The sequence below is a fragment of the Rhipicephalus sanguineus genome, chromosome 11 (genome assembly GCF_013339695.2).
Source record: "Rhipicephalus sanguineus isolate Rsan-2018 chromosome 11, BIME_Rsan_1.4, whole genome shotgun sequence".
NCBI classification, from domain to species: Eukaryota; Metazoa; Arthropoda; class Arachnida; order Ixodida; family Ixodidae; genus Rhipicephalus; species Rhipicephalus sanguineus.
Window position 1 is genome coordinate 135,340,514 of NC_051186.1, and position 23,394 is coordinate 135,363,907.

Consider the following 23,394-nt stretch of genomic DNA (forward strand, 5'->3'; position numbering starts at 1 on the left):
CGCGGCGCTCAACAAAGCGGACAATGTCCACAACTGGGAAGCCAGAACATGGCGGCATGAAAATTTTGTCAAACTACCCTGTGGCATGTCACAGGACACAATATGTAGAAGTGCACAGAGGCAGGCCCTGCAAAATAGCACACTCGGTGCAGTCTGTATTGTCAGTGGTTTTGTAACTTTTGCTTGCTGTCGGAGGTGTGATTTCAATATTCATTTTATTGATATAACGCACACGGTGTGGATTTTTTTGTTGGTATCGTGGTGCTGCGAGGATGGTACAGCCAAAGCGAAGCAAGTCACCGATGCTGGAAAGCACGGTAGCCCCTAATGAAACAAGTGGGGAAGAAAAGGCCAAATGAATTCGAGCATCGCCCAATAATTTGGCATCTGTTTTATGCTCTTTCACTGGTGGTGAAGAACACGCAAAATGTGCGCAATAGATTTCATCAAAGCCCCTCGAGCCAGCAGAAGTGGGTTCAAGGCTCAAAGTTTCGAGACAGCCAAGCGGCTCTCACGGCGTGGCTGCACAATAAGGGAGCAGCCAACCTTCAGGTTCATAGATAAGGCCGATGCTGTGAACCTTGGAATGGGCTACACAGGTTTCACCTGCAACATCGGCTGGCTTGAACATCTTATGAAGCCAAACAATGTGGTGTCAAAGCCTGCACGTAGTAAAAGTAGTAGCATTGATGCAGCTACTCAAGAGGTGCCGACATCAGCCGTAACATGCTTTGCCTGCTGCAGAACAAAAGTGGAACTAGAGCCTCGATCCGAGCCAGTCGGCAGGGTAACATTTTCGTGCAGGTGAAGTGGGGAAAATGGCTTTATTATGAAAGAAGACCCGTATGTAAGCTTCCATTATTTGAAGCCACTGTGCATGCATGGGAAGGCACTGGAGAAGGTGCCCAACTTTGATCGCTGCCTAGCACCAGGGCCTCTTTTAGAGGACAGCGTAAGTGCGCCCAAGGTACAAACACACCCACATACACAGCCGCAACCCATGGCATCAGTGTAAATAAAAAATGTGTGAACAAAAAAATAATAAAAAAAACTGAAAACAACAAAAGTGATTATAGCTGAGAAAATGGACATTGTGAAAGAAAGGAATACAATAACAATGCGAAAATTGTGTACGGCGATGAAGATTCGTGAACTGCTAAAATCACTTGGTCTGAAAAGCAGCGCATGTGTAGAGACCGTAGGAAGAGGAAAGAAAAAGGCAACAAAACACAAGTGGCACTACATCACTTAATGTTGCAAATAATCGAGCTCTTTTGTCAAGATTGACACTGAAGGGGGCACTAAGGCAATAAATGCCAAGCCTTTCAATGCACAACACCTCACAAGTTTCTCTAGCAATCTGATTACTGTAACTCTTGACGATAAAAGTCTGATCTAACAAAGGCAAACACCCACACGTGGCACAATGCGTAGCCATATTGCTGCCTGATTTTAACTTGATGTTCTTGCTGGAAATTGTTGATACGTTGGCCTGTTTGACTGATGTAAGCATGTCCACAAGAAAGTGGCACTTTGTAGACGACGTTACAGTTGCAGGGCTCAATTTTTGTCATGTATTTTGCTTTGCCACTTGCGTTTACACATTTACACAGAGCTCTGAGCTTGTTGGGAGCTGAAAACACAACTGAAACACCCATGCATCCAGGAGCCATCTTAATGCCGTGTGACACTTTGTTCACTTAAAGGACAACAGCGTCCTCTTCTTCAATAGGGCGACACAGTTTCTGTGGAGTTTGCTTAACAGGATATCAACGAGGCTGCACTAAAGAAAGCCAGTATGTAACCTGCTTGTCTAAGTTGCTTGGCCTGCGAGGAAAGGTTCTGTGCCGCTTGATGCAGGCACAACCATCCTTCAAGGCAACCAGCGCAACAGCACGCTTCACCAACTTTTAGTGATTACAGCTGAATGGTGAAGGTGTTTCTTTGACTGAGGGGCATGCTTCCAACAGGTGTTCCTAGGGTAAAGTGCATGTCTAGATCTAGGAATCGATTGTGGCTGTCTACTGGAATTTGCTTAGGGAAACTTAGCCCTGGAAACATTTGGTGAAATACTGAATGCAAATTTTCTATTTTGTGTGGAGCATTCTTAGGGGCCCTTTGCAAGATGATGAGGAAATCATTGGCGCAGTGGAAAATTTTAATGACATGAGGCACCCTGCTGTCTTCGAGGTCTCTGTCATACTTTGCGAGCAAAAAATCACTCAAGCCTGAAGCGATGCGAGACCCAATCAGATACCTGCCCTCTGTAGGAAGAACTTGTCCTTGTGGTTTATAAACATGGATGCGAGATACACAGGCAAAAGTTCATTGAACCTGTCAACCGATGTGCCGACAGTGTTCTGAAAATTAACAGTGCCATATCTCCTTGGCAAGTGCGACATGCAGCCGGGAGCAGTAGAGTCTTTTATGTTGACCAAAAATGCGTACACGGATGGGGAGCATGAAGCTTCCAGAAGTGCTTGGTATGCTTCCGTCCTTTCACTGTCCATGTTTTTTGTGCTTCGTCTGCATGAAAATGAAATAAAGTTGGGTGCAGTGGTGGGGACCATCACTGAGTGCAATTTATGAAGCAATCAAGGACACCTTCCTAGCTCAAAGTGTTACTGCTAAGCAGACCAGCTTTACTCAGTCTTCCTGCATTAAATTAAAGGCAGTGCCACAAAACTCACCTTGTTGACATTACTGTTGTGTCTTTATTTTTTTTTTCCCTTAAAACTCTTATGAAGAGCCAGTTTAGGAGCTCCTGCTGAAAAGCTGGCCAGCAGTTGTGAAGGTTCAGATAGAACTGCAATTTTCACTGCAATTTCTGCAACATTGATTACCTAGAAAATCTGATTTTCTCAAAAATGTTTCCTATTTTTACTATCTCGAGTTAAGGAGGTATTACTGTAGTTAATCTTCAATGTAATGAAATCAATAAAATCTGCCACTTTGTTATATTAAAGGGACTGACAACTGATATTTCTCGACACAGGTTTTTATGGCGCGACAGGAAGCTCACCCTTCGTAGCGTTTGTAGCTGCAGTGGTTTATTCGAAAAGCACGTAGTTATTTTATAAGCAGTATTTTTCGGTCTGAAAAGCTCCAAACACGCATGGAGGCTTGCTCCAGCAACGCTGAGAATTGATAGCGATGCCGCTAGCCCTTGTGACAGCTGTCGTTGTTCTGCTTTTGCAGGAGTTACTGTATGCTATGCTTAACCACCTTTATTTTGAGCTTTCCAACCATTTTTGAAAATGGCAAGCTGTTACAATGAGATGTGTGGCTTTATACACCTTCCCGGTATTTGTACAGCGTTGTGTGCGCCTGCGCCCAAAGTTGCCTGTGCCTGTGCAGCGCCTCCTCTATTTTTCAGTGCCTGGGCGAACGCTCTCCTCGGGCCGTCGGGCGCGCGCTCCGTGCCCGCTCGCCGCTGCCGCATGGTGGCGCTGTGCAAGTAGACTACGGGAAGCTGGCGCTGAACGGCCGCGCGTATCACGAAGCTCACGAATTCGTGTTTGCATCCGAGTTTAATTGCATTTGTGCTTATTGCAGGCTTTCACAGGTACAGGGGGATGGAAAGAAACGCGAACAAAGCGGCGCGCTGTTTTCATCACGCTCTAACCGTGGTGGCAATAAAAAGATGCTAGATGGTCTTTTATTGTGCTATGGATCACGTCGTGTTCTCATCAACTATCGAGGCTATAACCACTTGAAAATAGATGGGAAACAGCAAAGAATGCATGTGCCGCATGTTCGCGTGTCTTTCCATCCCCGCTGTACGTATTCCTCAGGCAGTCTGTCAGTCCGTGCTGCCGGTTCGATACTTGCACTCGAGTTTGAAAGTATTCGCGTTTTATTTTCTATTTCAGTCTATTGCAACCGCCCCAATGCCTTAGTATGTTGTCATACTGCTGTGTTCCACTCTGCAAATGAACCTGAAAGAAATCACGGTTGTCTTATTTATTTTCCTTTATTGATAAAGAATAAAATCTCAAAGGGCCCTTTATCCATTCATCTAAGACGACTGAAAGGCGAACGCCATCTTGTTCTTTTTCTTCTAGTCAATGTATTGAACATTTCCTGCCTCCCTCCGAGATATTTCTGTGCCTAACGTAGTTTTCTTACAGCCTCAAGGATCGGAGGCAGTGCAAGCTTTCTGCACATCAGCGGAGGCATGCACTGCCTCCGTGATCGGCCCATTTTGACCAAGCGAAGATGTAATATGACGACGTCACGTTATGTGACGTCACGACGATGTCACAAAATTTTATGATCTGTGACGTCATATGATGACGTCATCCCGTAATTATTTTTTGCATCACTCTTGCTGACGCTGCCGTCGGTCAATTTTCGCGTTTGATGAGGCATCTAAGGCTTTCGCCTTAATACACTGTTCGGCTGTCGTTCCATGAAATTCCAGCTGCCGCTGGTGTTCGGTAGAGATGGCTTGCAGTAATTAGGCGGGATAATTGGTTTCCTAATACATCTTCAAACTACACTAGAATATGCAGCCGTCGTTTACGACACGAAGATTTCATAGAATATAAGAAGCGGCGGCTTACGAAGGATGCAGTAGCGTCACTCTGCAGACTACCCTTCACGTTTGCAGCCCAAGGTAACAACTGAATCAAGCATGGCAATTATTCCTAAACGTGACCGTAGGACCGTGTTGCGTCCAAACAGTCAACGAATGCATGTAGTACCAGCAGCAACGCTGCCTCGCCATCGCCGCCATGTGCATGCAGCGCTGACAATAGGTCCCGAAGCCGAAGAATCGGAGCCCATGGACACTACATGCGCTACCGGCTAAACAACCGACAATCATTATGCACTTTGTCACTGGAAGCAGCTTAGTGACATTTCATGCTGTTTAGCGGACGAACTCATGGCTTGCGTATAGTGTGCTGCACCAGTAGACGGTAGCACGCATCGGGGAACTTTAAGCGCCCAAGCTTTCAGTATTAGCTCTTGGCAAATCCTGCTTTCGAAAATCGACTTTCAGACAGTCAATAACCGACTCTCAGTCAAGCGAACGTAACGGTGACAGAATTTTCCGCGCATCACTGGCATGCGCTCTCTGGAATCGGGCTAGCAGACGACGCGCAAGCGTCTCGATCAAATAGCCGCGAAGGACACATGCCTTCTTAATGGGCTGGTTGCCCAGAACGACAAGTGCTTCATGATTCCAGTTTACAAGTTGTCATTATACTTCAGACAACGCGAATACAGCCGAAAACTGAACCATATAGCAGCTTCGAATGCAACCACGGCATTCGTTTCCGCGGGCGACGACGCGACGGCTGGTCTACTACGGTGGTGGCGCCCGGCGGCTAAAAGCTGCACTAACGCCGACGGTCGGCTCCCATTGCGCTCCGCTCCTTCGCCCAGGCACAGAAAAATAGAGGAGGCGCTGGCCTGTGTCATGAATGGCTTGTCCCGGCGTCGTTACTCTCTCGATACACGAGCCAAGCCAAGTAATAGAAAACGTAACTGTGCGTATGCATGGCCGCACCGAGTAGCAGCGCGCGTCATTTCTGAGACGAAGTGTAGGTAACAAAACTATGTCGCTCCAAAATCTTAGCGACCTGGAAACTGCGTGCACGGTTGCATGAGCACGCTGAAAGTTGCTCAAGACGCGCTGACCATAGAGTTTCCTACAATACTTACTAGAGGGAACTCTGGCGCTAGTGTCTATGGGAGCTGCAATGCATCGCGCTTCAGCCAGCATGGGAATCATGGGTAGTACACGGATTTGTCTAAACTTCGTTCTTTCGGCTCCGTTTGGCTCCGCGTCGCCTGCATCCGCTTTGTCGCAAAACAAAGTTCAGCAAAAATCAGCAGTTTCACTTCACCACTTTAACTTCTTTAGGTTCACCGATTCAAATCTGGTCACAAAGTTCATAACGATCCATTCTTTTATCCGAAAGAAAACCAAAACATAGCAATAAACAAAGCCACAAGTGCATTCGAAGCCCATAAGCACGAAGACTAGGCAAATCCGTGTACTACCCATCATTCCCATGGTGGCTGAACGATCGCAGCGCCAGAGTTCCCTCTAGGTCATTTTAGGAAACTCTATGGCGCTGACGAGCATGGGATCATTACGTCACGCGAAGGCAGCGCCACTTTAATGCATACTACTAACGCAGGCCTGTATGTACATTATTATGGAGTAATACCTTTTAATATAAAGAAACGAACAATATTTCAATACTAACAAAAAAATCGTCGGCCGCGTACAGCAATCAACGGTCACGTGGCCGTCTTCATCAGATCATTCTTGTTTTTGCCACCAGAGGCGTCACAGGTCATTTTTCGCGACTTTCAATTAAGAAATAAAAATAAAAATCCATCTCTCACGAAAAAAACAGGGTTGGTTTGAGTCAGTGCGACGGACAATCTTTACATCAGTGGAGTCAACTCATTTCATATTCTGGGCAGTTGTCGGTCCCTTTAAAGCTTTGTTCAGTTGAAATTCAGCCTCTTGTGCAAAGTATAGTCAATGAAGGTTTTTTTTTTTTGCCTCGAGAATGTTTGAACAATATTGTGGTGTAAAAAATTAATTTTGCAGATAAACTACTTTCAGTAACGTTTTTTAAATTGTAATTGTATTGAACTGAATATATAGTGACCACGACTTAATGCTGCACTGGCAAAGTCCTATTCACAGTGACTGTACATCAAGTGTAAAGCCGGAAGAAATGCAAATCCAACATATCGTGGTAATAAAGGCTAAGCAAAGTTGTTGTGCCCATTTTGTCATCGCAGCCTGTCATTAAAACCATTGCTGTTGCTCAGTGGGGTGTGACACTGGTGCTATCGTGTTCATTGAATGGAGCCACTTGCTCTCTACTTGGTCCGATGAACGAACAACATTTTTCTGTCACCCTTCATAAAAGCCAGAGCTTCAGTCTAAGGTCGCACGCAAGGAAAGGGGCAACCTGAATTATGGCAGCTCAGCTCATAGTGGCCACATTTCTGTTTTGTGACATTGTGCTTAATAACCTGGCACGGTGTTGCGAATTTCAGTCTACGCTATGCATTGGTCTTCTTGTAAGTCGGCCTTATTACAGAACACCAACTTAATTTTATAGAGTTGGTGTGTGTGCACCAGGTCACTTTGAGAAGCTGGATTGGTCAGCTGCTTAGAACTTGTTGCAGCAAACGACTCGCCAAAAGACGCCAGTTCTGCGCAGAATTCGCAGCGCAGTCACAGTGTAAGCTGGAGGAGGTGCCTTGATAGAGCCCACTGTGAACTCTCTTGGGATGACTACTGCAAGTAGAATTGCGAGGTGCCTACTAGGCCATAAATCGTCATTTTGTGAGTGAGCGAACTACCCACTACGCATCTGTAGGGCACATCTGTGTAGCTGCATACTTTGTTGATGCTGTGGCTGACGATGATGATGATAAACTGTGGCTGAGCCCTTTGTAATGGGCTGGAGGCTTAAACAACCCAATTGTTGCACAGTTCACATGGCATGACGTCTCGTGCCATTCTACTCTCCTGCCACGCAATGTTGCATCTGTTAACGTGATTCCTCGCCCGACATGACACGGCCTTTTTTTGAAAAGTTTGCCAGCACTGGCATGGCTCTGTGGTAGAACTGTTGCTTGCCATGCAGAATACCAGGGTTCAATTCCCGCTCAAAACCCCCCTCCCCCCCATTGTGCGTGATAGCTGCGACAAGCACTGGCAGCAGGCAACATCAAATGGGTTATCGTTTTGAGTTCATAACTGTTTATGCTGTAAAAAACATTCATGCCATAAAAAAGTGCCTGGAAGTCCTGGCTGCGTTCACTGGGCATGTGTTGTATTCTTCATAGAGTCTGGAATAAATAGCTTCCTTCAAGTTTAGGATCATGTAGAGTGAACTCTGCGATACCCAGAAGCAAGCGGTGACGTCTTTCTGTTTTCTCACCAATTGAGATCGCATGCAAAATACTAGCCTCTTCGGCGACATCCAGTTTCTGAAGGATCGCGATCCACCGCTGATCCACAGTAAATTGCATTTAGTACTACCACCACTACAGCTACCTATGCTTTCCTGGCCAGCTGAAGCGCAGTGACAGCAAAAACGCCAAATCAGGCGCACAGCATGGGTGGCGTGAAATACAGAAGTGCAAGACGATGCACTCATATGCGATGCGCTCCCCTGATCCGGAGGTGAGGAGGCACGCTACACATTCCCCCTTGCCTCCCAGCTGCGTTCTCTGTGTCGTCTCACGTGGATTTCCTTCGTCTTGTCTGCAGTGTATTCAAGTTGACGTTTTGTTTTCTTTTGTTTTTTTACAAGTGCACTGGATGGTGCAAAGGAACTGCAGCAGTTATAAGCAAATTGTATTGCTTTTCCTTGAATTTTTTTGAGCTCTTATTATCGACTTTGCCATGGGGGCCCACCACCGATGAGTATTCGGTTATTGGACGAATGAAAGTTCTGTGCATGACTAACTTAAATTTCGGCATAGATCTTGGTAAAAAGCTTGTTCAGAAATTTAATGGCAACATTTCCTGCCTGAGTTGAGTACAACACCTCAGTTTTTATGGGTTTTAATGAACATTATTTTTCTACCACCGATGCAGTATTCCTATTGTAAAGGGAGTCACTTACATGTTGTGCCACCGTTTTCTTTTTGTTGACCTTCATTTACCAGGCTACGCACCAAGATGGTACTCTGGTGAAGGCTGTGTTTAAACGAGCATGGTCATGTGGACTGTGTGTCTCTAAGTAAAGGATGCAGCCATTTGCAAATAACTTAAGGGGGCACTAAAGAGAAAGTTGCCGCACCAGTTCACCAGGATGTCATAGATTTTCACAGTGTCTGCTAGGTCCTATGTAATCGTTGGTCGCTAGAAATAATTAATGACATTAGAGTTCTGAAAGAATAACTTATCTGTCTAAACTGATTTAATGTTTACTATTAGTGTCCCTTTAATAGTATGCAGAATATCATAGCATATGCCACCAAAAAAAATTTAAAAAAATAGTGGCCCTAGCACAGAAGCTTGGTAGAATTCCGGGCTTCATCAGTTTTGTCTGACCATACATTATCTGTAGTAGCTACATGATTTCAGTAAGAAAGGTACACTTCAATTTATGAAACCCAAGCATCATTTTTCAGTATCAGTTTAAGTTTCGCCAGAAGTTTCTGATGTGATACACAATCAAATGTGTTGTGAAAGTCTAGGAATATCATATCAATTTAGGCTTGTTGATCTGAAATAGTTGCAATATCACGAACAGTCTCTAGCAATGTTGCAAAAATAGAAAGCTGTTTATGAAAGTCCGTGTTGTCGGTCATTGATTTAATTCTCCTAAAGAAAAAGTGAAAGGTGCTTGAATGTGATCTGCATATAAGGTGACTATGAGTTGCTGAGCATTATGTTTTGTGCACGAACTCAGCTGGGAAGTCAGTCTGTAGGAAGAAATGACAGAAGTGTTGGATATGTTTGGTGAAGAAATCATTTTTATAAATTTTGTTTATGAAAGTCATTTGAAAGCTCACCCTGCGATTTCTTCGAAAGGATGCACAAGAACTCCAAGCACCAATAAGTGTACCTCACAGGAAACGCGTTAGGTATGCCGTGACTACCAGGTGACTTCCTTTAGTCACTATTAAAAGGGACGAAATTCCTTCGCCAGATATTAAGATCTTGCTTACTAGTGAAATGTCATTAATTGTTTATGAACATAATTTTCCACTGTCATTGTCTGTAAACACTGAACAAGAGACTGTACTAAAGTAAGAAGTGTTTCAAAGTGACGTAATAATAATCTTTGGCTTTTTAAAATTTTAACCCTGTTTGGACAATGCAGCCTTTATGGGTTCTGACGATACTGATTTCTTCATCGGCTTTTGTTCCAAGCGAACAGCTAATTCACGGCCTTACATTTCTTGAAACCTTTACTTTTGCTGGTACAACCAAAGTGTCTTGAAGAAGCACGACAGTCCATCCACAGTATGAGCACTCAAATCAGGAAGTACAGTGAATCGAGAACAATGCCACTTTCCAGTATTTCAGTGTGCTCGAGAAAATGCTTTCTTCTTGCTTATCACTTCTTTTAGGATAATGTTCCAAGTACGCCCATTTGTGATCTGATATTCCATCAAGCTAATAGGTGTCAGTCACGCAACGGAGCATGCTATTACTAACACAGAAGTGATCTGGGGTTGAAGCCGTGGCATTCTGTATATGGATGTGTTGCTTTACTACAGGTTTTCCTGCTCGCTTTAATCCAAGTGCCAGCTAAAATAATCCAAGTGCCACAGAAATAATCTGAGTGCCAAACTGTTCAATCTATGTGCCATACACTTCATCCTTGTTCCAACATATGTAATCCAAGCGCCAGCGCAAATAGGCTGCGTGCCAGGGAGTTCAGTCCAAGTACCACAACGTTTATAATCCAACTGCAAACAGCTTTAATTCAAGCGCCAGCCATTTTAATTCACAAACACAAAACAAAAGGTTTACGAGTTTAGGCTGCCTAAATGTGGGAATGAAGTTAATGTGAGATGACAGCAGTAATTTTCTTGCCACTGTATGACAGCGCTTATGAAATAACATAGTGCGACATTTTCCAGAGCATTTAAGTTTGGTGAGAAACCTTAGAATTGGAGAAGCAGCATGGTTAAATTACATGTTTGGGTGTTAAATGTACACGCTCAGAGAGCACATGGTAAAGAGTTTAATTTAAGCACCAAGCCGGTTAAGGCTGCATCACCATTGCAGAATTTTTCGGTCATCATGTACACTGTTGATCGCATCTCACAGAGATTCACTATCGTCTGCTAGCAGACTGCACCCTACTTTCTCACTAAGGAGTTCACAGTTGCCTGCTTGGCCTCATGAGAGCAATGGTGACTTACGGACGACATTCACCCATTGTTCAAATCAAAGAACAACGATTTAAGACGACTATACTCCATTTCACAAGCTGGTTGCAGCACTGTGGATGCTACGGAGATGCTTAGCCAATAGGAAGAGCGAGCACCCCTCGTGATGTATTTATCCGCACGCGTCATCTGCTCGGCGTCCCCGTAGCCGTAACGCGTTGGGCAGGTAGAGCGAGCGCACGGCAGTAACCAGTGCCAACGCAACGCACGTTGGGCGAGTAAAGCGAGCACACGGTAGCGACCGGCGCTCTTAGCATTGGGCAGCAATGGTAGTACTGGAAAAAAAACAACATTGCAGCACACATTGACGCTGGTTCCTTGCGCCTTAAGATAATGAAGTCGCCGTCATGAGCTGTGTGGCCCATAAGTTCTGAAGCGACACCTGTGTTTGCGTTAAGTTTGCGTCCTGACGCTTCGACATCAAAGTATTCGTATTTATCTCGCAGTGTTTCCAAGATTCATTCTCAAGTTCTTGGGGACAAGGCTTAGCAGGCGTGGCTGAACAAACAGCTAATCTCAATATTAAGGACCAAACGTACCTGATACTTTGACCTCGGCATGAGACGACACAAAGTGATAGCCGATTCCACTGTTCATTTATTGTTGTCAAGACAGTGGGCAAGTAGCAAGCGTGAGTTCGGATCGAAGCGGGCGATCGCGTCTGCATGGGCGCTGCCATGTTGGTTCATCATCACAATTGTCGGCAGTTACCTATACAACGATTAAATGCTTATGACGTACATGTGAATCGTGATCAGCATATCATGTATTGCTATGATGCAGCTCGTGCCAAACGAACGGAGTCTTCTTCACCTTCTCTAATTAAAATGCATTTACAAAGATAACTATGTTTTGCTGCGCAAGCATGTTGTTTGTTTACACGTCGTAACTTCCACCCTGCTGCAACCAGCTTGTGAGATGGAGTATAACGATGTATTTACTTGTTTTATGGACAGTAAGTTCTGCATGAAAGCACCATAGGTAGTGCACATATGTATGTAACAGACGATACTATGTTGATGCGTGTTCGATTCTAACACTGTGAAGGGGCAAAACTTGGGCTTGACATCTCTGGGAGCACGCATGCCTCTAGATGGGTCATTCCACACCAAATGTCCCAGCCATTCTTGCAACCATCTCAAGTGTGTTAAAAAAAATTGTGCTGATTTACTACATTGGGAACAGTTAATCTCCAGAATGTTTCTGAGACAAAAAGAAATTTGTTGCATGGGAGGTTTCCGAATTGGAGCAGAATGTCACCTGAGGGATGTTAATCAGAAAATTTATTCTGAAACTATCGTTTCGTGTTCCAGTACAAAATTTGGTTTACATCAAAGACAACTTGTTTAAGGTGTTTGAAGCTTTCTAATATCACTGCATTTATTCTGCCTTATACAACACCTAAATAAATTTTGCCAAAATATGCCATGCTTACATTTTTCCCCGTGTAACATTGCTCTGTGTCTCTATATCTTAGTATGAATACCTACAATACAAAGGATAAAGTTTGCATTAAGCGTATTTTCCAACCAGTGATGTTTAAAAATGTTTCGAGAAAAAATTGCAAGTTAGAGAAAACTTCGCCTGCACTGAGATACTCACCACGTGGTGCTCGAATTAAAAATCAGCTTTCTGCCTCTATTGAAAGCAAATATATAGTTCTTACATGGTAAGTTTTGACGTTACACTTTTTTGCTGTAAACAAGATAATAATTAAAGATAGCTGTCGGTGGGGAACTCCAAAAAATATTTTCTTGCTTCAGACAAGAAGTTTCGTGATAAAAGTTGCCTGACAGGAACAACTACTTATTTGTGAAAAGACGAAGGCGGAGGAAAGAGAAGTTCAAGCACTTGTCCTTCTGTGTGCTCCATCTTCATCTTTTTGCACTGCATTAAACGTGTCACTGTGCCAACTAGCCCAACCATCAATACTATACAAATCTGCGGACCCACTGTGGCGGTTAGGTTCGTCACGTCGCAAGGCGTGTGACGCGAGGAAGATGGAGACAGTGCGTGACAAAAAAGACAGTTATATTGAGCGACAAACACGGAGGACAACAAGAACAACAATACGGGCTCGTGTGCGCGGTTCCAAACAAACAAACAAATATGCAGTCTCACAATTGTCTCCGAAGACGTCCAGTGCCTTGTGAAGCGAGGCTCGATGCGTCCCGCGTTGCGACTGTCGCTGGTGTGCGGCGGCCAACGTCCCGGCGCAGAAGGAAGCAGCAGGCTCAGGCGAAGCCACAAGTAGCAGGCGGCCACAGCTCGCTCGACGCAGTAGCCGGCGACTCCGGGGCCTCCAACGCGCTCGCTGTCTCGACGATGGCCAGCAGCAGGGCTCTCCCGGAACTTGTGTCCGCTCACGCCATGGCCCGAGGACTTTGACGCTCGAACAAAGGAGTGCGGCCTTCGGAACCTCGCGCGTAGTTGCGGGTCCGCAGTAGGCTCTTTCGCCTCGTCTTGTCGGCGTTCCAGCCACCGATCGTCTGTGCGAGCCCTTCCTTTTTTCGCGTTCGCTGTGCGAGCTCTAAATCTGATTTCGTTTTCTTCCTCTTCTTGAGGGATGCTCTGCTGTCGTCTGACTTACTCGGGGTTTTTGGAGGTGCTTCTTCACATCACCCCCCACTTAAGAGAGTTCTTTCGTTAGAAGAACTTGAGGGCACTGGGAACACGCCGGTTCACTGAAGGAAACGCGCAATAGCGCCATTGCACATCAGAGCAGTTCCGAGCACCGCACACTCGGCACATAGGTGAACACTCATACCAGTTCCGAGCACCGCACACTCGTCACATTTGATAATACAGTAGTACACACAATGAAAAAGTCGAAACAATCCACAGAACTACTAAAGTGTCATGATCCCTGCGTAGTGTCCTACCACACAGTAACAAAGAGCGAAAGAAAGAACTTAACTTTTTTTTTGCTCTTGTTGCCACACGCTATGTCTTAGTAGACACATCGCTCATGGGTACGGCAACCAGCTCTTATAGCCTACCCCTACAATTTCACGCCCTATAGCATACACAGTCTAGAAAGCGTATTTCATCAGTCTTCGAAACGATCGCGCTTCCTTTCTCGACTGTAGAAGTTACGTGGCCCGTATACAGTCGCATGTTTCCACCTGCCGTAGGCGGACTCTGTTGGTTCTTCTCGACGACCTTTGACTTGCAGGCGTCGGTCAGGAGCGAGAGAATTCAATCTGCTCACATCACCAGTTGATTCCTTTTGTTGAAACGGAACGAATGATCGCTTGTTTGGATTCTGTGACATCCGAGATAATGGTCCCAGATTATCGTTGGCGACTCTCTTAAATGGAGTATATTCCAGTGATACTCGACCAACTAGATCCTTGGGAACTGTTCTCTGACACGTGTGGCACGATTTAACAAATCGTGTAATGTCCGACTGGACACCGGGCCAGTAGAATTCTTCGAGCACACGGTGTTTGGTTATCTTAAGCCCTTGATGGCCCGAAAGAATCCCTTCGTGGGCCATTTGCATCACAAAACGTCGGAGGCTCCTTGGTACCACAAGCTGATCCACTTGTCTCTTCGATCGAAGCGTGAACTTGCGGTAAAGAATTCCCTCCTTCATAAAGAACAGGATGTCGGCGAACCTGGTCTTCACCTCTTGGTGAACTGCTTCGAAGCATTTGTGCAGGCTGCTGTCATCCTTCTGCCTGTCCCCAAGGTCTTGTGGGCTAATGTCCATGTAGTTGATATCTGGTACGGGTAGCAGATTCGGCTCTCGTGTTGCCTGTTGCTTTATTGCTGCACCTTTTCTATTGACAACTGATTCAGAGGCAGCTGATGTTGAGGTCTCTGCGGAGAAGGATCTATTGGTAGAACTGCTGTAATGTTCCGCGCTGGATGACTCATAGAAGGCACGAATATGTCTCTTCCAGTCACTGTCAGGAGCGGATACATCACGAACGCCTTGCACATTGCCTAGGACAACATCATATAAGGGATTGTCCATGCAGATAGCTCGAGTCTTGCCTGTGAAAAACGGTGAGATTATCTCCACATCTGCTTCAGGCAGCTTGAGCAATGTTCTGTTTAGAAGACAGACTGATGAGGTGTCTCCTGTCAGTTTGCTGTCTGATACGAGGGACCTCTTCACAATAATGGCATCGCACCCCGTATCACGTAGTACTGTAGCAGGATGTCCTTCAAATATACCCTCAGCTGTTGGCATACATTTTTTGTATAGTCTGGGCGTTTACATTCTTCCGTGTTCCAAGCTCCTGGAAACGCAGCGCAAAGCCCCTGACTCTGATTTAACGGCTTGCGGCAGATCTACGTGCTGTAACGAGCACGAGGCCTGCTCGATAGTGCTGGCCTTTTTGGGGCAGTCACCTGTCTGATGCTGACTGCAGTGACACTTTGCACAGAACAGTGGCTTTGTGCTTGGACTCTTTGTGTTGGTCCAGCAATCGGCAGCTTTATGACCTCTTTTACCACAAAGAAAGCAATGTGGTCTTTCCTTTTCATCTCGTCGCTCAGACGTTTGAGTTTGACCTGGCGGCTTGTTCGGGTTGTCGTCTTTTCCTTTACCAAGGTTTACTAACTCTTGCGCCTCCAGGTAATGGTCCGTAGCTTCTGCTAGTTGGTCAAGTCCTTGACAATTCCTTTCTTTAAGAAACACTGCCAGTTTCTCATGACATTGTACGAGAAACTGTTCTGAGACGATCTTGTCTCGCAGAGCATCGTACGTCCGGTCCGTCTTGGTCATTTCTTGCCAATGGTCAAAATAACCCAATAGACGTCTGGCGAACTGTCTGCCAGTTTCTGCATTATCAGGTTTCGCTGATCGAAACTTAGTTCGATAACCTTCCTCTGTGAAGCTGAAGCGTTGTAGTAGGGTTTTCTTCAACGTTATGTAGTCCATGGCATGCTCAGGTGCCATCCTACCTACAACACTTAAGGCCTCTCCGGTCAAGCAAAGGTCAAGCAAGTGATAGGGCCCATTTCTCTTGTGGCCAGTCTTGGCTTGTAGCGACGCGCTCAAATCGCTGTATATACGCATCCGGCTCATCGCGTCCTTCGTTAAATGCTGGGATGAGCTTATGTGGACTTTGGTAGCACTGCGTGGTGCCTACAGACACACCCTCGGTAAGCTGCCCAGTAGTTGTGCTACCTGCTGTTGCACCTAACTCACGCAACCTTAACTTCAATTCGAGGACTTCCTTCTCTGCCTTTAGTCTAGCGACTGCCTCCGCCTCGGCTTCTTTCGCGGCATTGCCTTCAGCCAGACGAGCGTCACGTGCCTCTTTTTCGCGTGCTCGTTCTTGGTCCATCCACTCTTTTAGTGCTGAGCCGCTCAACCCTAACTCCTTTCCGATTGCTGTCAGCTTATCTGCCTCTATCATCGACCGTCACACATACATATGCGATGTGATGCTCTTCTTAGATGGAACAAGAGCAGTCCTGTCTCGCGGACGCCAGATATGTGGTGGTTAGGTTCGTCACGTCGCAAGGCGTGTGATGCGAGGAAGATTGAGACAGTGCGTAACAAAAAAGACAGTTATATTGAGCGACAAACACAGAGGACAACAAGAACAACAATACGGGCTTGTGTGCGCGGTTCCAAACAAACAAACAAATATGCAGTCTCACAATTGTCTCCGAAGACGTCCAGTGCCTTGTGAAGCGAGGCTCGATGCGTCCCACGTTGCGACTGTCGCTGGTGTGCAGCGGCCAACGTCCCGGCGCAGAAGGAAGCAGCAGGCTCAGGCGAAGCCGCAAGTAGCAGGCGGCCACAGCTCGCTCGACGCAGTAGCCGGCGACTCCGGGGCCTCCAACGCGCTCGCTGTCTCGACGATGGCCAGCAGCAGGGCTCTCCCGGAACTTGTGTCCGCTCACGCCATGGCCCGAGGGCTTTGACGGCTCGAACAAAGGAGTGCGGCCTTCGGAACCTCGCGCGTAGTTGCGGGTCCGCAGTAGGCTCTTTCGCCTCGTCTTGCCGGCGTTCCAGCCACCGATCGTCTGCGCGAGCCCTTCCTTTTTTCGCGTTCGCTGCGCGAGCTCTAAATCTGATTTCGTTTTCTTCCTCTTCTTGAGGGACGCTCTGCGATCGTCTGACTTACTCGGGGTTTTTGGAGGTGCTTCTTCACACCCACATTATTTTGTTTGTTTATAACGATCAAAATAACTAAAATATAGCTTCCCATGTCATAGTCATCAGTGGCAGCTTGTGTTTTATGTGCACTGCAGGACGCAAGTCTCTTCGAGTGATCTCCAGTTTGCCCTGCCCTGTGCGAGCCAGCTAATTTCTCAATTTTGTCGCTCCACTTGACCCTTTGCCATCCTCACCTAGCTTTTCCAGTCTCTTGGTATCCATTCCGTAGCTCCAACTGACCACAGATTATCTGTGCTTCGCATTATGTGACCTGCCCAGGAACGGCAGTACAGCATGCAAAAAGCCCAATTCAGTTGTAGTGGGGAACACGTTTAACTACACAAGGTTGCATTTTTTGGGCTTGTTGGTATACTGAATTAGAAACCATCTAGCGCTAGCAGACAAGGACGAAGGAGAGACGACACCACAATGCGCTTCGTCCTTGTCTGCTAGCGCTGAAGATGGTTTCTAGTACACAAGGTTCTTTAACTTGCTCGTAATGAACAGCACACGGATGCTTTTGCTTTCGCTTCCCTGGAAGCGATACCACCCGAGCCGAATTTTATTCTACAAACGTGTGCTTAGCAGAGTATGAGCACTACAGGTGTCGCTCAAACAAACATGGCCATAGTTTATATCATAAGTAATAGCAGTGACTACAAATATTAGTGCTGTCATCTACTTTTCGATTATTATAGTATTCATATGTGGCAACAGTATTTCAATAGCAGTGCCATTTTCACACCCCATCTTGCTGTTTCTTTTGTATGCATTAAATTGACTGGCACTTAGATTAGAGCTGTTGGCGATTGGATTAAACATGGTGACACTTGGATTAAATTCACTGGCACGCAGCCTATTTGGGCTGGCGCCTGGATTAAATATGTTGGTGCCAGGATTAAATGTTTGCCACATATAGTCGGATACAACTTAAGAAGGCAGGAGAGGCCCCGCCCAGACGACCGAAGCGCAGCTGCTGATCGCCTGCGCGACTAAAGAAATAGTCCTGCTCATGCACGCGCCGATGTTCTCCGAAGGCGGAGCCATCGGCTGTCCCGTTCGTGATGTCGGACCCGAGTGCACGCCCATTGGTGCAGGCTTGTGTTCATCCACCTTTGAGAAGGAAATGCCGCTGACTTCTAAAGTTGTATCCGACTATAGATTAAATAGCTTGGCACTCAAATTATTTCTGTGATGCTCAGATTATTTTAGCTGGCACTTGGATTAAAGTAAGTGGGAAAATCTGTGGTTGGGTTAGATCATGAAAAATATTGCTACATCAACAAAGTGTTTAGTAGCATTTGGCCTTCCAACACACTGACTACACGGTTGAGGAGTGATGCCGCCATCAGTGGCTGGTGTTTCCCGCTGTCATGGAAACACGGCACTGCTTTATGCTCGCTCAGATTTCACAGCATGATTGTAGGTCGTAGCTTGCGTGTTTAACCTTCCAAAATGGCTTTGTAGCAGTGTTGGGATTGTTTCAGACATGTGTGCCAGCTTCTGGAGTGGCTTGTAGAGTGGCTGTCCCCAGCAGAGCGGTCAGAGGCTTGCCAGCAGCTTCAGACACTGGCTGGCCGACTTCAGGGACCAGCATCTGCTTGGCCGCCATTGCTACACCTGCCCCTGGTCCGGTGAGTTGTTCACAGTCAGAGCACAGGAGAATGATGTTCAAATAAAAACAGCTCAGCCTTTTATTCACTTTTTGAGTGTATGTTATGCACAAGGAAACTCAGGATTTTGAAATAGATGTTTGAGTGAGAATTTTTTTCATTTTAAGGGAGAATGACTACAATGCAGTTGAGAAACCACAAGTAATGTCCCCTATGGTTTGCTTAGCTTAACTGTCTGTCGGTTTCATTAGTGGTGCATAATGCAGAAAAACGAGCCCCTCGGATAATTCCCCTACTTTCGTACTATGCTTTGTGTGGTTTCGTAACACGTGGTGCACAGAGCTTTTTCATATTCTGTGATTTCAGTAAACTTTTATTGTCGATAAGGGCTCGTGTTGTCCTCTCCACCTTGCTTGTTCATTGTTTTTAGCGCTTCATTTTATAACTATCATCTTGCATTGCCAAAAGTCCTGTTGCCCATTGGCATGTCCTGTTCCAGTGATGTGAATAGTATCTTTTGAAACGCTACTAGTTTGGGAATTTGGGAATGTCACCTTTAGGTTCACATGTAAAAGTACACGTATATATCCCAACTTCTTGGTCATACAACCCTGAGATTATAGCTAATCTATGGCTAAGAATGAACAAGTCGTATAATCCAGTTGACTGGGGTAGCCGGGGGTGTGGTTTGGAAGGTTCGAACCCCCCCCCCCTTCTCTCCCAAAATTTTCACATTTTGTATGCATGCACATATGCGCACATACACAAACACGACTCCCCCCAGCCCCCCAAACAAATTTCTGGCTATGCCCCTCATCCATTTAAAGAACCCTCCACTGTAGAAGTAGGCAGGCCATGTGGTTTGAAGAGAGGCATGAGGGAACTGAAGGGACAGGAAAATACCAGTGATAAAATTGCGGCTGGTACGAATTTCGGTGGGATATGATTTCATACAAATGCATTGCTTACAATGTGGAAAGTAATGAGTGTTCCAAACACATTGCCACACTGCTACGGATTGTACAAATGTGCGAGGAACCGCAGCAGCGGTCATGGCCGAGCAAGGGGAGTGACCGGTGCAAATGAGCTGGCGCAGGGAGATTCATAGTTGCCTAGCAACCGGCTATGCCACACAATTGGCAATTTGCCATTGGTTCCACTGTTTGAGCAGAGCAGGCGATGCTTGGCATGCACGAGAGAGGATGCAAGAAAGTGTGCGAGAGCCGGCCAGCCCAGCCAGTTTTCAACAGCCAGCCGGCCCCTACGAGACGTGGTGGGCTGACCCGAGTTTCATTTCTTTTTGAGTGGGAAAGCATTTCTGCCCAGCCTATATTCCCAGTACATCGCGGTTCTACAGATCTAAAAACTGTAGGCAACCTTGTTGCGGTAGCTCTACCATCGATTTAAGGCTTTGTCCTTGCTCTTTGAAGACAGCTAAAATGGCTTCAGGGGATGTTAGGTCACCTTTCTTACCTAAAAGTAGCCGTGTGGAAATATTCGAGTGCTTCGAATATCTTAATGAATACTACAGGTCAAATTCGTTTTGACGTGAATTTAAAATTCCTGAAATTTCGAAGCATTCAGAGCGGCTGAATGGACTAAAAAATCATCATCCTTGTCTGCCTTCTTTACTTTCAACTTATTTTCTTTGTAGAAGAACACCACTGTGTTTAGTCTCTTGTCCTTGTGTTTTGCTAGGCCTAGTGAAGTGCACTTTCATAAACAATCTGTGCTGTCTAGAAAGCAACTGTCATTACCCCGATAGGTGTTCACCGACAGGTCTTGGTTGAGGCTGACCGGCTCACGGGCAGGCTTGCCCTCTTCGAGTGTAACTGCAATTTCCGAGACACTACTGCAGAAGTTCGAAAGAAGGGGAATTGTTTGAGGCACATGTTCCTTTGTTAGACAACACTAATGAAACCAACAACAGACAATTAAGCCAAGGAAAGCATAGGGGACAATATTTGTTTTTTTTTTAACTGTAGTGTAATGATTTTGATCTAAATTGAAAGGAATTAAAGTGGACAAAAAATCACCCTTTCCTTTGGTAGTATCTGAATGCACAACCTTTGAATTACGCGTCCACCAATTGAGCTACAACAGAGGGCACTCCCTCGTCCACATTGTAGGGTATTTATGTACGCTTAATCCCTGGGAGTGTTAACCAGTGCCATTTGCGGCCAAGGCAGCACGTGTGGAACGCTCTCTTTGCCACATGGCATCGCGTGGCACAGGACCTTCGCACCAGGTGGCAAGCATCGGTAGAGCATTGGATGAGTAATTCGAACATTGTGGGCTCAGATCCCACCGGCGGAAACGGTGATTTTTTGTCCACTTTAATTCCCTTTAATTTAGGTCAAAATCATTACATTACAGTTAATAAAACAATAAATAATGTCCCCCGTGCTTTCCTTGGCTTAATTGTCTGTTGGCTTCACTAGTGTAGTCCATCACAGAAGTTGAAACGTGGAGCATATGGGGAGACGGCTGCTATGCAGACGACAAGGATTAGACCTTTACACGAGTCCGATATCCACAAACTCTGCCGTTGTCTAATAACGTAGTGGGCAGGCACGGAGGGCCACTGGCCTTCCCGTTGCTGGGTAAGCTGGGGAAGCTATGCTCTCTCATATGCAGTGACAGAAAACCTGGCGGCAGGGAAAAACGTGAGGCTACTTTTATCAAATGTTCCACTGGAATTTACTCGACTCGATTTATTGATTTCCATTTACACACACACACACATACAAAAGAGTGGTATATGGCAAAAGTTGTTTACTGTATCCCTCTTTCCTGCGGTAAGTGTGCATCGGGCATACTGAGCAATGTTTAAATGGTTGATTACGAGAGCAGACACAGAAAAGTTGAGAAAAATATCAGTATGCACACTTCCTTGCACATGCCACATCTTGTGACTGTGGGCCATGCTTTCATGACACACAGATGTTTTTGCAAGGAGAACGGTACATGTTGCCCTAGGAGCCTTTTCCATTTGAAAGAATGACCACCACTGTGTCAGTGAACAATCTGTAACTTTGTCCTCTGCAGAAGTGTCACTTCTGTATTCAAAGCTGTGACCAACATATTCTGTCTTTCTGATAGTGGCTTGAATGGTGTGGATCCAATCGCCGATGTATGTAACTTTCTGTAATGATCTGTACTTACATATGAGCATTGAAACAGTTGGAAGTGATTGCCGTGTTTGGTGGACATATCGAGTGTGTCTGTCTGTGGGTGTGTACGTAATCGCAGCTGTGTTAAATATCTAGGACTGTCTTTGAGCGCAGCCAGCGTTGTGGAATTGACTTGTTTCGGTTTCTGTTTGATTCGTACACTATTCATCGATTGAGTGGAACGGGTGACTGCGGAAGGGCTGCGTCAAAAAAGCGGGCTGAACTTTGCTGTGCATGTGTGGCCTCACTTCGCATGCCCTACTGTGAAACCGCACCTATAATGTGCTCCTTTGAAGTGCAGGCGATTCCAGCCACAGGCTCTGGCCCCGCACCTGCGACCGTTGCGGCTGGGCTCTTCGCAGGTGGGAGGCAGCAGCCCTTTCATCTTCTCCCCGCTGCAGCCACATCGCCGCCCAGGACGTGCACCACTGCTCTGGGTGCAGGGTGAGGTGGCTGCCGTCGCCTTGCAGCTCTGCAACCCGCTGCCCACAGAGCTGGCCATCCAGCACATGGTACACTCAGTTCATTGTTTGTTTTTTCCATGGCAAACCTCGTTGGTCTTGTAGAGCTACCTGTACGGTTGTTGACACTTGCGATGCACTGTTTGAGCACAAAGAAAGACGACAAAAAAAAACACATACACAACACGAGCACAAACTAACAACTGTTTAATGTTGTGTGCTTTGCGCACACTATCGGTCTCCTTTCTTGCACCCTGTGCATATTTGTCATTTTTTCATCAAATGAACAGTTGTTCACCCTCGTGTTGTGTACTATGTGTGTTTTTTTTGCGCGTTTTTCTTCGTGTTCAAGCAGCGCGCCACAAGTGTCAACTATGCACAACCAACTAGCCCCTATTCTGGCCCTTCTGTACAGTTGCCTAAACCATGTTTTTGAGCACTTAAGCCACACAGAGGTCACGAAATGGGGCTGTCTAGGATGTCTGTGACAGTTTATTTTAAGCCGAGGGCCTTAAATGTCTATTTTTCAAGGTCATCTGAGTTCCCAAACAAAGGATTAAAAAAAAGTGAGCATGCCACTCGCACGTGAGTGCACCAGCTATAGGCGATGCGCAAAGCGCCGACGACGCCATCTGCCGCCACGGCTCGGAAGCGCTGACGGGTACCGGCGAGCAGTGTTCCCGCTAGCGTCTACGCGAGTGCACGGATGGATGTGTTTCCATCATGATTTAACGACGCTGTCCGGCCTCAGCGATGTCGAAAAATAACTGCTGCTTTGTCAGCTGCTCAAACACACACAAAAAATCACTAGGAACGCACTGCTACAGGTTTCCGGTGTTACTTCATGAGCAACGGCGGCGGTGGATTACGGCTGTACGACCTAGAAGGTAAGCAATCGCGCTTTGTTTACGGCACTGTTAGAACGATTACAGTGTTTTTATTTCTCCAATTATGTCGCTATGTCTTCAGCGTTCGCTTCTACGTTTACACTTGGTCGCCTCGCCTGCATTGTAGACGCTACAGTGCACATGAGGTTGTTATTACTAATAAGACACGATGCCTAGGCTCTCTTGAAAAATGAATGGCGCGAAGCGCAATGCCAGAGAATGTGGGCAGGTGACGGC

General features: G+C 46.1%; 1 protein-coding gene across 1 annotated transcript in view; it reads left to right on the plus strand.

Moving 5' to 3' along the window:
• The window catches only part of LOC119374617 (protein brunelleschi), a 222,065-nt gene that overhangs the window by 82,216 nt on the left and 116,455 nt on the right, over positions 1 to 23,394 (plus strand). Inside the window, exons 11-12 of the mRNA XM_049420300.1 lie at positions 18,511 to 18,657; positions 22,111 to 22,321. Coding sequence (XP_049276257.1) covers positions 18,511 to 18,657; positions 22,111 to 22,321 — 358 coding nt within the window. The remainder of the gene's footprint in view (positions 1 to 18,510; positions 18,658 to 22,110; positions 22,322 to 23,394) is intronic.